Source organism: Aspergillus ambiguus, assembly GCF_047715705.1.
Source record: "Aspergillus ambiguus strain CBS 117.58 unplaced genomic scaffold BDV59scaffold_8, whole genome shotgun sequence".
NCBI classification, from domain to species: domain Eukaryota; kingdom Fungi; phylum Ascomycota; class Eurotiomycetes; order Eurotiales; family Aspergillaceae; genus Aspergillus; species Aspergillus ambiguus.
Genome location: NW_027395521.1, coordinates 548,116 through 559,643, shown reverse-complemented (window position 1 = coordinate 559,643; position 11,528 = coordinate 548,116). Strand labels below are relative to the sequence as shown.

The window sequence follows — 11,528 nt, the reverse complement described above, 5'->3', positions numbered from 1 at the left end:
TTTAGTTGCCCCGATCGGGAATAGCGCCTCACGTGTTGTCCTCTCCCAAACGGGAAGAAACCACTACTTTCCCATGTACATAAGTCCTTCAGGGCAGACCACTGCGTAGGTGTACTCTGTAGATCAGCATGTCTTCTCCGGTGTCTAGTGCTATCTCTTCTGTAGTGCTCTATCCCGTATACATGTACTGCCCTCTCAATCAACTGAATGAGCACCTCTGTCACCCGTGATCGGCAGTCTAGAAGATTTTATTCCGTGGGTACAACCGTTTGGTATTCAATAGTCTCGAGCTACAAGCCGTCGCGTCCCAGCACTTGAACGCGGGAGGGAGGTGGAGAAGCAAAACTCGTTATGATCGACCGGAAATTTCCGTTCTGGTGGTACTGCTATGGTTTACCGTCATTCAACACCACCGGGATCAGCGGATGAAGAATGTGTACCGGCCGGAAGAGAAAAGAAGAAACCCGTATAGCCCAACTCCCATTACTAAATCTGACCAACTCCGACTCCGTAAGGATCCCGCGCCGGTAATTGAGACACGGGTTGTGGACCCCTTCATAAAGATTTGCGCAGAGTTGCCTTGTCCAGGGCAAGATCGGGACAGCAGGACCATCCCATCACGCGATGTACGCAGTATGTCTAGTATTCGTCCGAATCGTAACTATCATCAGCGAGTAGGGACCGATAGCCCCTGGACGCGAGATTCTCTTCAAGACCGCCGTCGGAGCCGGGGTCAGCGTACCCTAGAAAACGGTCAGCATGCATTAGTAGGGGAAATCACATCCCGAACGAACCTTCTCCGCCGAAATAGCTGAGAGCCACTGGTAAGAAAATCAACGCATGCGTGGCTGCAAAAATAATCAAAGCCAGCCAGACACGGAAATAATAGATCTCAAAGATCTTGCTGTGCGTGAAGGCCAAAACACAAACACCGAGGAGCTTGGTGATCGTAATGCCGCTGAAAACGCTTCCACCCACATTGACCAGTGCGGTCCACGCACGTGCATCCTTGCCGCGGAATTTGGTCGGCACCTTGTCCAAGATAGACCGCGAGGGGAACATAAACGCTCGAGCAATATGGGCGCAGAACTCAACTCCTATACCGACGCAGATGATCAGGTTGACTAGGGAGACCGCGTTCAATGACACACCAGCGACGGCCATCGCCCCGATGATATCAACAACGATCATCACTACCGTAGCAGTCACCACGGCCCCAGTAGCAACAGAACCAAGAATGATAGAAGTCAGGGCAAAAATGATCGCCACGGCGAAGCCAAGAAGTGTCCCTGTTAATTGAACAATGGACACATACTGATCGAAGAAAATATAGGTCTTAGAGTATGGGAACACGTCGATACCGTGTTCCTCTGAGATATCCCGCGCGATACGACGGGCCGACTTGTAGGAATTGATGAAATCTTCTTGAGTTCTGAGTGGCGTATGGGTGGCCCGGAAATGGCTTGCATTTGTCATGACATGTTTGGGGTCAATGACAAGAGCAGCACTGTATGCTGCCTTCCCGCCAAGGGGACAAGAGGCATCCGTAGGGGAATCGACCCATTTCTCCAGATATTCAATGAACTCTTCTCCTTCCGGCATTCCATAGAGAGAAATGTTCCACGGTGGATTCCTGTCTTCGAAGCACGGCTTGTCGTCCTCCACACAACAATCCTGTTGAGGGTTTAGCCAGTAGAAGAAGTCGTCAATCCAGCTGGCTGTAGACCCTGAAATGTACGAGACATTGGGACGTTTCGATTCTTGCTCCAGAACGAACGACAACGAATATTCCTCGCACGTAGTGAACCGTCCGCAGAGTTGCTGCTGATGGCGTCGCTCAGTCACATTGACACCCTTGGTCACAAAGTAGACGGGTGGACCACTTCCAAAATATTTATCCAAGTCATCAAAATAGTCTATGAGATAGGAGTCGCTCGGCAAAGCAATCCGCTGATCCAGACCGAGGGGCACCTCAGGTATCAAAGCCAGGCCAGCTGTGAGAAGTCCCAAGAATACGATCACAATTATTACCTTGGATCCGCGTCGAAGAAGATTCGTTGCGTATATCTTCCGAATGAACTTCTGTAATGCGCTTTCACCGTCTTGCTCGTCATAAATCTGATCCTCAGGCATGCCCGAGCGGGCTTTGCGGACGGTCACACATGGGAAACAGTCTGCTCGCAAGCTCTCCACGCGTCTCTGATTCAGGGCCAGAACAGAGATGAACATCGTGATTTGCAGCATAGCGTTTATGAAAACAGCACCCGCTGCATAAACCGCAAAGTTCCTAACTGCCGGCATTCCCACAAAAGCACCTAGTGCGAATGCGACTGTCTCGGTGATCGCCGACAAAAAGATACTGGGGCCGATGCGACCGGCAGCACGCGCAATCCGCTGATCGATTTCCTCGTCCGGATGGCTCACGTTGACCCGCTCAAATTCATGGACAATCAAGAAGATATTGTCCACGCCAACGGCGAGCACAAGGAACGGAATAACTTCAGCAATGATCAAGGTGGCCTTGACACCAGCTGCAGCGAAGAGCCCGACCGAGGCAGAGACAGACATCAAGACAATCACAATACCAACGACGCCCAAAGTGAACTTGGACTGTACAAGTGCGTTGGCTGGGTTCACAAGCAGGGATCTCCATGTCACAGTAACTGAGCCCAGAGCCAGGGAGGCGTAGATAAACATGATGATGTAACTGATGACCACAATCTTTGCATCGGTATTGCTAGACTTGTTCAACTCGTGTTCAACACTGATTTCAGTATTGAAAGAGACACGCAGGCCTCGTTCTTTGGCCTCTTCCTGTACCACGTCGAAGATGCGCTTGAAGCTTACCTCCCAATCGATGGCATTTGCCTCCCCTTCAGTGCCTTGGGCATAGTTATTTACAACCCAGGTGGCAATGAGAGCTCTAGAATCAAGTACATCTCCTGATTCGGCACCACCGAAAAGCATTTCTGGTCTGAGAGGCTGCCCGAAGTCTGGAAGGCAACTCGGATCACCGGGAGATCCAGCGCAGTGGAGAAGGCGATCCTCCCATGTATCAGGGTAGAGGTTCATCACTGATCCACCGAAATAGCCCGTCACTGACTGTACAACGCAAGCATCGCCGGTGGGTTTGAAGCAGACGTCGTCGAGTATCAATCCGCGGTCCAATGAAATCATCCGGCGGACACGAGATTCTACATCAAACCACCAACTCAGCGTTTCATAACTGAGGACGCGACCATGCGCACCATCCGAGCTGTCGTTGACCAAGAACGCTTGCTCGGCTCGGTAGAAGGGGCCGAAATTCTGATCGAAATATTCCTTTTCCAGTGCAGCTGCTGAGGATGGGCTAACCCACAAACGCACTGGGTCTGTTTCAACAGCGAACCGAAGCCAACCTAGGCTGAGTAGGGCCACGACCACAACACTGGAGACGATGGTAATTGCCGGGAACCGTGCACATGCGCCAGCAATGCGATTGAACAAGGAGTCCAGGATCGAGTTTAATTTATATATACTCGTCGGGGTTTCCAAATATCCTGCTGAATGAACTATTTCACCGTCTTCCTCATCGTCACTGGGCGCGGGGTCTCGGAGCAGGCGGACCCGTTCTGGCTTGCGATAACGCCGCTCTCTATAGCTGAAGAAGCTGGAAAGAGAGATGACGAACAGTAGGAAGACCGAGTATATCAATATAACAGAGAAAGACAGACAGGGAAGCAACCCCACGAAGCATTGCTTATCTGTTTGGACAGGAGCCAGTTCCGGACAGACGTCGGGGCAATCCACACAGGAGCAGCGAAATGCTTCGTCCGGATCGTTGCATGCCTTCGGCTTGATTGGTAAGGGCATCATTCCCTCTGGATCCGGCCCGACAGGTTCGGTCTTGTAGTTGATCTGGAAAGGGCTTCCCAGCAGTTTTTTGTCTCCTAGGAATTTCATGAAATGCGTGTAGTCTTTTGCGCCACCGCCAATGAAGTCGATAGCTTTACCGCCTGAAGCACCGTTCTTGACATTCTTGCAGCTGTCGTAAAATCCGCTTTGGTACTCCTCCGACCAAATATTATCCAACTCGGTAACTAAGTTCTTGCCACGGACTTCCTCCGTCTCGGTGACATTGACAAAGAGCGACTGGTCGGGGGAGCATGTGAAAGTGCAGAAAATGTTGAAGAAGTTCTCCTTGCAGGCAGGGCAGGAGGCAATAATACCTTCGGCGAGCTTCAGGTTCTTCGCAAGGGCATCGATCTAGGGCGACAAGTTAGGATGAGGACGTACTAGCATGAAGGATCCCATACCTGTTCATCCTTACAACACACGGGACCATCCTCCCATTTGCTACCGCACAAGTCCACCAGCTTCTTCCTGACCGCCGGCTTGGGGTCCTCCGCAAGCCCATTATCGGGACACGGTAGTTCCCCACCGAAAATGGATTTCTTCCCACAATGACCGCGGATTGAACATCTGCCCTTCTCATGGATCTTTGTCTCGCCCTGGGCTAACGTTGAAGAGAACAGAAGAGAGCCGAGGATAGTGAAGACAGGTAGTAAATCGAGTCTTCGCATCGTGGGGAGAGTCGACGAGTGGATTTGTCGGATTGATTATATCTCGACCATGTAACAAAATGACCTTTTTGACAAGCGAGAGACCAGCTCGAACGATTCGTCAAAGGGGATGATGCGACTGGCAGGATGGCGACGGAGAGGACGATGCCCATGTAAGTGCCAGAATCGAAATCAAAGCAATGATAATGACCGACCGGGTTACATGGAGATCAAATCAAGCAGAAACACGTCGGCAAACCTGCAGTTGGACAGGTGGCGTATGGAGAAGGAAGAAGACAGCAGGAGGAGGAGAAGCGGTACCTGATGGTCAATCACCGCATGACAACATCGACCGATGATGACATGACGCCCTGCATCGCCCGGATCGGCAGGCGGTGGCATTGTGCACTGGTGCCTGAGGCTGTCTTTGCCGATGGCTTCCCATTGGCTGAGTTCCGCAAGAGGAAATTCTCCATCAACACCGAGAATCTCGATTATCACACGGCCTATATTCCTATGAAAAGACTGTATTCTCTACCGACATGCTAAACCTCATTGCCATGGATCACCCGATCAATGACTTTCATACTCTTCATCACCTTCTCATCTTGCAGAGTTCTCCCCACCACTTGTACCACCACAGGCATGCCCGAGTACAGCTTATTGTCATCTGACCAGTCTGTGGTCAGCTACATCGGTAAAAAAGGGGAAAATATACGTACATAGCTTGAAGTTCTCTTCATCCAGCTCGTTGATTGGCTGGTAGCCATCTGGGTACTTATCATCTGCCTGCACGGTACCAGCTGGGATGATTCCGCTGGGATAGTCAAGCAAATTCCACTGACTACAATAACCCCACCAGGGTTTCACATCATGCGGCGTTCCCTGAACACAGCCAGCAGGACACAGGATTACGTCGATTGGTTTCTCATCCCTAGTCAGCTTGGATGTTGCATTCCAGTGAGCCAGGTATTCGGTTCGATAGATATCACGCGCCATGTGAAGCTGGAAAGTGTAAGCCTTCTAAGTTGCGAACCGAGGTTGACCGTTACCTACTCTCCAGATATCATGAATATCTCTTAGCTTATTGGTCGGGTCATCCAGGAGACGTTTTGCCGACGGCAACATAGGTTCGCCGCTGGCAGCGAGGGTATTCCGTATATCTAGCCCTCCATCTGTAAAATATAACGGCAAGAGAATGTCTGACCATGCTCGGCCATGGTCATAGGGTTCAAATTCGACAACTTATACCGGTCAGATTCATATATTAACGGATGGAATTGGAGGTATACCACGTACCGTCATGTCCTGCTGCTTTGAGCTTTGCTCCGACCTCCCTTATCACTCGTGTGATGTATGGGTGCGGCATCACTACCTCGTCCCATACCATCAGCCCGATTTTGAGGTAGTCCGCCTCGAATTTCAGTTCCTGATCAGTCTTCCATGGTATTTCTAGAACTGGTTCAGAGAACCACGGCTTTGCGTCTGAGACAATCTTGAAGAAAAGGTCGAGGTCCTCCACACTGTGACCAAGTGGTCCTGCTACTGCCGGGATTGGGTCATTTCCCATCATTGTACACTCCCATCCGCTTGTTGGAACTCTTTTCCCGGACGGCTTAAAGCCATAAAGCCCATTGAAAGCTGCTGGAACACGAATAGAGCCCCCTAGTTTTGTACGAATATCCAAAGTTAGCTATCTGCATTGGTATGACAGAATACACCCACCAATGTCTGATCCAAGTCCTACCGGCGAACCATGCAAAGAGATTAGTGCGCCTTCGCCGCCACTAGAACCTCCAGCCCCGAGCCTGATATTCTTCGGGTTCAATGTGCGCCCATAGATGTTGCTGACTGTTTCCAGTACCATCATGCACTGGGGGTTGTTTGTCTTGACATAGAACACTGCCCCCGCCTTACGCAGGATCTCGACAATAAGTGCATCTTTCTCCTTCGGAGGGAACTTTGAATAAGAAATATATCCCGCTGTTGTCTGAAGACCCTTGATGTTATAATGATCTTTGATTGAAAAAGGGACACCATGAAGCGGGCCGACTTGTTTACCGGTCTCCTCCAGGATGCGGTCAAGCTCCCTCGCTTGCTGGATCGCGTCGTCGAAGCAAATCTCCGTCAAGCAGTTTACCAGCTGCTGCGCGATGGCTGCGCGGTGGCAGAACGCTAGAGTGACCTCCACGGAGCTGGTTTCGCGCTCTGCGATTCGCCTTGCCAGTTGCGATGCGGTACACTCCGTGAGCTCGATCTCGCGATCAGTCAGGAACCTGAGAGGAATACCGGTCACATCAGAAGGTAGGTTTAAAAGCACATCTGAAGGTAATCTCCATTTCTCTGGAATTAAAGCATCTCGCCGTTGTTGGTGTTCCTGTTAAAGTAAGTAACCATCCGACAGGCGCGAATGCGGGGATGAAGCATGTGTCAGTGATGTCAAAAAGGAGTACAACCTTGGCGACTTCTTCCCACGTGCAAGTCCGTGTCATGTTTAACTTAGGACTTCAATACGGCCTTCTTTGCGTCTTCAGTGAAATTCACAATGTTAACTGCAAATGGTTCGACTCTGCAGAATCACGTCTACCCTTGCTAATTCCGCCAGCTAGACCAGGATTTCCGCCCTGATCCCTTCTCCTCAGGGATATTGCCGACACCAATTCACGTCCTACGGTTGGCGAGCGGGGTCTTGCAGGATTAATGCAGACTAAATGATTGGTATCTTGGTCTAGGTTCTTAGGTTTGCAGGGATCCGTACATTTGGGTTTCTGATAGGCCGTGCGCGGCCGCAGGATCTCCTTCCCTCCACCATCGGATCATGGCCGACACCCGCGATGTGCTAATAGACCATTACAAAGGGGCTTCGAAACGAAGCTATGGGCGTGCTCTTCCTTCATCTTTCCCCTATGAATCCCGAGTACAAGGCTGACAGGGCCAATCGTCGGTCCCGCAGGAAGACGTTATCAGAACCTCTGGAAAGCCGATCATCTGCGTCCCGTTTGGAGCTAGGAGCTTTCGATCGAATAAAAGGGTGCTGCTATCGTCTTCGAAAGCTAGATTCTTTTTTCTAGTCTCCTCCTTTCCCCAAAACAAGCCTGAACCTTGCTGCCAAGGCGAATGCCAACCACCGCAATGGCGGAGAACAACAGCCACGATGCTATTCCAGGCACCGTCACACTGGTCGATTTGGAGCATGTAATTACCACACGGCACACGGGCAATAATTCAGATATCGTGCTGGTACCAGCTCCGTCCGACGATCCCGATGACCCATTGAACTGGTCCCCTGGGCGAAAAGCCTTGTCCACCGCATGCCTCAGTATGTAAGTAATTTATGGAGACGTCATGCTCGTACTCAGAAAAACAGTATTCTAATGAAAGCATAGCTGGGTCTTCTTTTCGGGTATAACTGCTTCCGTAGTGTATTCAGTCCTGGTGCCTCTGTCAGAGGCGACTGGACTGTCCGTATCGACCTTGAATGAAGGCACCGGATACATGTTTCTGCTGGCAGGATGGGGGCTCCTTTTTTGGCAGCCATTTGCCCTCCATTACGGCAAGCGACTGACATATTTGTTATCTGGACTGGGTGCGGTGGTAAGTTGCTCGCTCTTACTACGTGCGTATATCGCCTAACTCTTCTGCTAGGGAGTAACCATGTGGGGGTAAGATGCTCTCACAGACTTATCTTCACAAAGGCTAACAAAACTTAGCCCCTACTGCTCGTCTAAAGGCGAATGGCTTGCAAGGTGCATTGTTCAGGGATTTGTTGCTTCTCCTATCGAGGCATTGCCAGAGATTTCGGTTGCGGATGTGGTAGGTGTATAGCGCGAGAGCAATATGAAACAAGGCTGGCGCTAACCTGGTCGGCAGTATTTCACCCATCAAAGAGGAACATACATGGCAATTTATGCGTTCTCTCTCATTGGTAGTAACTACTTTGCACCGGTCATCTGCGGGTTCATTGCCGAATATCAAGGCTGGGAATGGGTGTTCTACTACCCTAGTATATTCCTTGGGGCAGCCACCGTCTTCTGCTTCTTTTTCATGGAAGAGACGAATTATACGCGTCATGCAGTGGAGGAAGCCCGTAGGGGAGATTCAGAGCATACACCAGGAAAGGGTGATGAATCCGATAAGGAAAAGGGCGAGCCAAAAGCTTCCCCCACCGGTTCTGACTATTCGGCATCCGGGACAAACTATGTCAAGAAGTCCTTCTGGAAGAAAATGTCACTTCTCAACTTTGAGTCCTGGTGGCCCGATACTTTGCATTACCGCGCGTGGCAGTCTCTCTACTTCTTGAAGTGGCCGGTCATTGTATATGCTGGGTATGGCAGCCTATCTGACGAAACACTCAAGACAGTATACTAATTGCAGCCAACACACAGCTTCTCATACGGTTCCTATAACATCTGGTTCAACGTCTTGAATGGAACGGCATCTATTATTCTCGGCTCAGAACCTTACAATTTTGGGTACGTGGTATCGAGCAGCATGCAGGATCTCCCGACTTACAAATACTACTAGTTCATCGATGGTTGGTCTCAGCTACCTCGCATGTTGCTTGGGTGTTCTCGCAGCGTAAGTCTGGCCACTCGTACATACATCCCTTTATAATGTTTGATCGAATTAACGACCGGTAGATCAATTTTCACCGGCCGTTTCAGTGACTGGCTTACTGTCCGCTTCGCCCGTCGGAATAACGGCGTCATGGAGGCCGAACACCGATTATGGCCCTTCCTCCCATGCGTTATCCTCGTTCCGAGCGCACTCATCCTATGGGGCGTTGGGGCGGCGCATGAAGTGCACTGGTTCGGCCTCATCTTTGCCATGTGGCTTCTAGCTTTTTGCAATGCCTGCGGCATCACGCTGAGCGTCAACTACATGGTTGACAGCTATCGTGAAATCAGCGGTCAAGCAATTACCACCGTCATGCTGATTCGAAACACCATGTCGTTTGCCATTTCGTATGGGTGAGTACGACCCTGACGGACTGCCCAGTCTATCCTGAGGGCAAGAATCTAACCACCCACGCAGAATTACTCCTTGGATCGAGAACTTGGGGTACCAGAACTGCTTTGTATCCGCCGCTTTTATCGGAATGGCATGTTCCGCAGTGTTCTTGGTGATGGTCAAATTCGGAAAACCCCTGCGGAGCCGGTCGCGCGAGAAGTACTGGAGACTGGTCGAGTCAAATGTGAAGAATGGGATAACCCATTGATACACGAAGGCTAGTAACACTCAGTGCCGCACAACGCGGATCAATTGGTGGTAACTAGTGCATATATCCTGGAGTGTCTATAGGAGAGTTTTGATAGATTCACTACAACTCAAATGTTGACTCAAAATGTTCAATAATCATCAGAGAAAATTCACATAACTATAGCTTCTTGTGTAGACCACCATCAACCATTTCCTTGACGATCTAAGCAACGCGGCTGCGCGCTACTTGTCCGTCGAAATTCAAGGCAGTCCTTACATGGTTCGCTCTTCACCGTAGCCCATATCCATGCCCTGGCCCATGCTGTCTGTGCCCATTCCCATGCCCTCAGCGGGCGCGCTCTCGGGCGCGTTGGCCGATTTATCACTTGGCATACCCTGCATGCCCATTCCAGGCAGCTCTCCCTTTCCCTCCATGGGCATGGTCATATCCATAGGCTGGTTCTCTCCGTTGGGAGACATATTACCCATGCCCATTTCACGTTTCATGGACATGGGCATTGGTTTATCCATGGCGATACCATTGTTCGAGTTTGTCTATAACGGACGAGTGAGTTACGACAAAAGCTGCGATTGGGGAATAGCATGAGAACACCTACCACAACCATGGGCGAACCAGCTGCCAAGGTCACGAAGAGAATACCTCCGATGATTGACACCTTCATTGTGCGTGGTTCTCGCAGTGGTAGCTCCGGGTTGTGTCTGGAAGGAATAGAGGCAAGTAGTAATAATTGGACTGGGTAGATGTTGAGAATGAGGATAGAGCGAATGTGCTTCTCTTTATATAGTTAGATGATTGTAGGGAAATGTGCATTTACGTGGTCGATGACGTTCATAAAAGACTATCATTCCAGAGCACCTACGTTCAAAACCTAGTTTAGGCGAAGAGATACAGGATATTCAGAGATAAACATGCCTCTTCCTTGGACAAATCACCCTCGGGACTCTGCGTCATGTCATCATCACAGGGTTGTATGACTGAATCGAGCTGGAATGTCCGTAGCCAACTTATGATTCCCTTGATCATGGTACTGAGGTAGCTTCATGTATCAACATATTGTTCCTCGTGCTTGAGATCATGTTCCGGGCTTGGAAACCTTCTCGCTGTGTCGCGGTTTGTCGCGTAGGAAGTACTGGGCGAAAACTGCTCTCCGTTCTACAGGTGCATCCCAAGTTAAGTAGAGTAACATACATTCCGATATAAAGTCAGGGCTGATCATCTGCACAGTCGATCAAGGGTCCACTGCTAGGTGATCACACGAGCCACTAAAGCTAACGAATATTCCATACCGATGTCATCATAACCGTAGACCTGCATCGATATTTTGACAAGGGATGGGATCTATGCGCTCTAGTGGTTGTGGGATCCCCTGCGACGGTTAACTTTGGGAGTTACCGCGACAGTTTTCTTCCAGAACTGTTTTTGAGGGAGCTAGGTTGAGAATTGGCGAGTGGAATGTTTCCGTTCGGACGTGGACGGTATGTTGAGAATTTTGCATCCCGCAAATGGATATTCTCCGTTCTATACTTTTCGGAAAGAGTTCAATCCAGCGATGGGCCAGACGCAGCATATTGCCGCTCTGGGGTACGTTGTCATTCACTAGATCGCTGCGGATAGTGTCGAGACGGCCACTCGGTGGGACATCACACTGCCAGAAGGGCATAAGATATACAGTCAAGGTTACAATAGCAATTATTGCAACGTGGGAGCTTTCTCGAGACGGTCTACTCCTTTGCTGTACTGTCGTCCGACCCTCGCAGGCAGTGTTT

At 50.2% G+C, this 11,528-nt stretch overlaps 4 protein-coding genes across 4 annotated transcripts; 1 reads left to right on the top strand and 3 right to left on the bottom strand.

Annotated features, from left to right (window-relative positions):
• Positions 1–29: 29 nt before the first annotated feature.
• Positions 30–4,863, bottom strand: ncr1 (sphingolipid transporter NCR1). Its single transcript, XM_073689095.1, has 3 exons — positions 4,296–4,863; positions 795–4,245; positions 30–743 (listed from the first exon to the last, which is right to left on the bottom strand). The coding sequence occupies exons 1-3, from the start codon at positions 4,560–4,562 to the stop codon at positions 640–642; spliced, it is 3,822 nt and encodes a 1,273-aa protein (XP_073549912.1). The 5' UTR covers positions 4,563–4,863; the 3' UTR covers positions 30–639.
• A 325-nt stretch (positions 4,864–5,188) lies between these two features.
• Positions 5,189–7,207, bottom strand: BDV59DRAFT_174538 (amidase signature domain-containing protein). Its single transcript, XM_073689094.1, has 6 exons — positions 6,998–7,207; positions 6,267–6,918; positions 5,841–6,206; positions 5,598–5,785; positions 5,405–5,546; positions 5,189–5,316 (listed from the first exon to the last, which is right to left on the bottom strand). Exons 1-6 carry the CDS (start codon positions 7,031–7,033, stop codon positions 5,231–5,233), a joined length of 1,470 nt encoding a protein of 489 aa, XP_073549911.1. The 5' UTR covers positions 7,034–7,207; the 3' UTR covers positions 5,189–5,230.
• Positions 7,208–7,294: 87 nt separating this feature from the next.
• BDV59DRAFT_174537 (major facilitator superfamily domain-containing protein) lies at positions 7,295–9,905 on the top strand. The gene is made up of 9 exons (XM_073689093.1): positions 7,295–7,864; positions 7,928–8,135; positions 8,187–8,203; positions 8,252–8,354; positions 8,412–8,866; positions 8,927–9,013; positions 9,066–9,119; positions 9,182–9,511; positions 9,576–9,905. The coding sequence occupies exons 1-9, from the start codon at positions 7,659–7,661 to the stop codon at positions 9,757–9,759; spliced, it is 1,644 nt and encodes a 547-aa protein (XP_073549910.1). The 5' UTR covers positions 7,295–7,658; the 3' UTR covers positions 9,760–9,905.
• Positions 9,906–10,013: 108 nt separating this feature from the next.
• On the bottom strand, positions 10,014–10,423 carry BDV59DRAFT_200395 (uncharacterized protein; the record flags this gene model as incomplete). Its single annotated transcript, XM_073693574.1, has 2 exons — positions 10,014–10,295; positions 10,358–10,423. 2 exons carry the CDS (start codon positions 10,421–10,423, stop codon positions 10,014–10,016), a joined length of 348 nt encoding a protein of 115 aa, XP_073549909.1.
• Between the last annotated feature and the right edge of the window lie 1,105 nt (positions 10,424–11,528).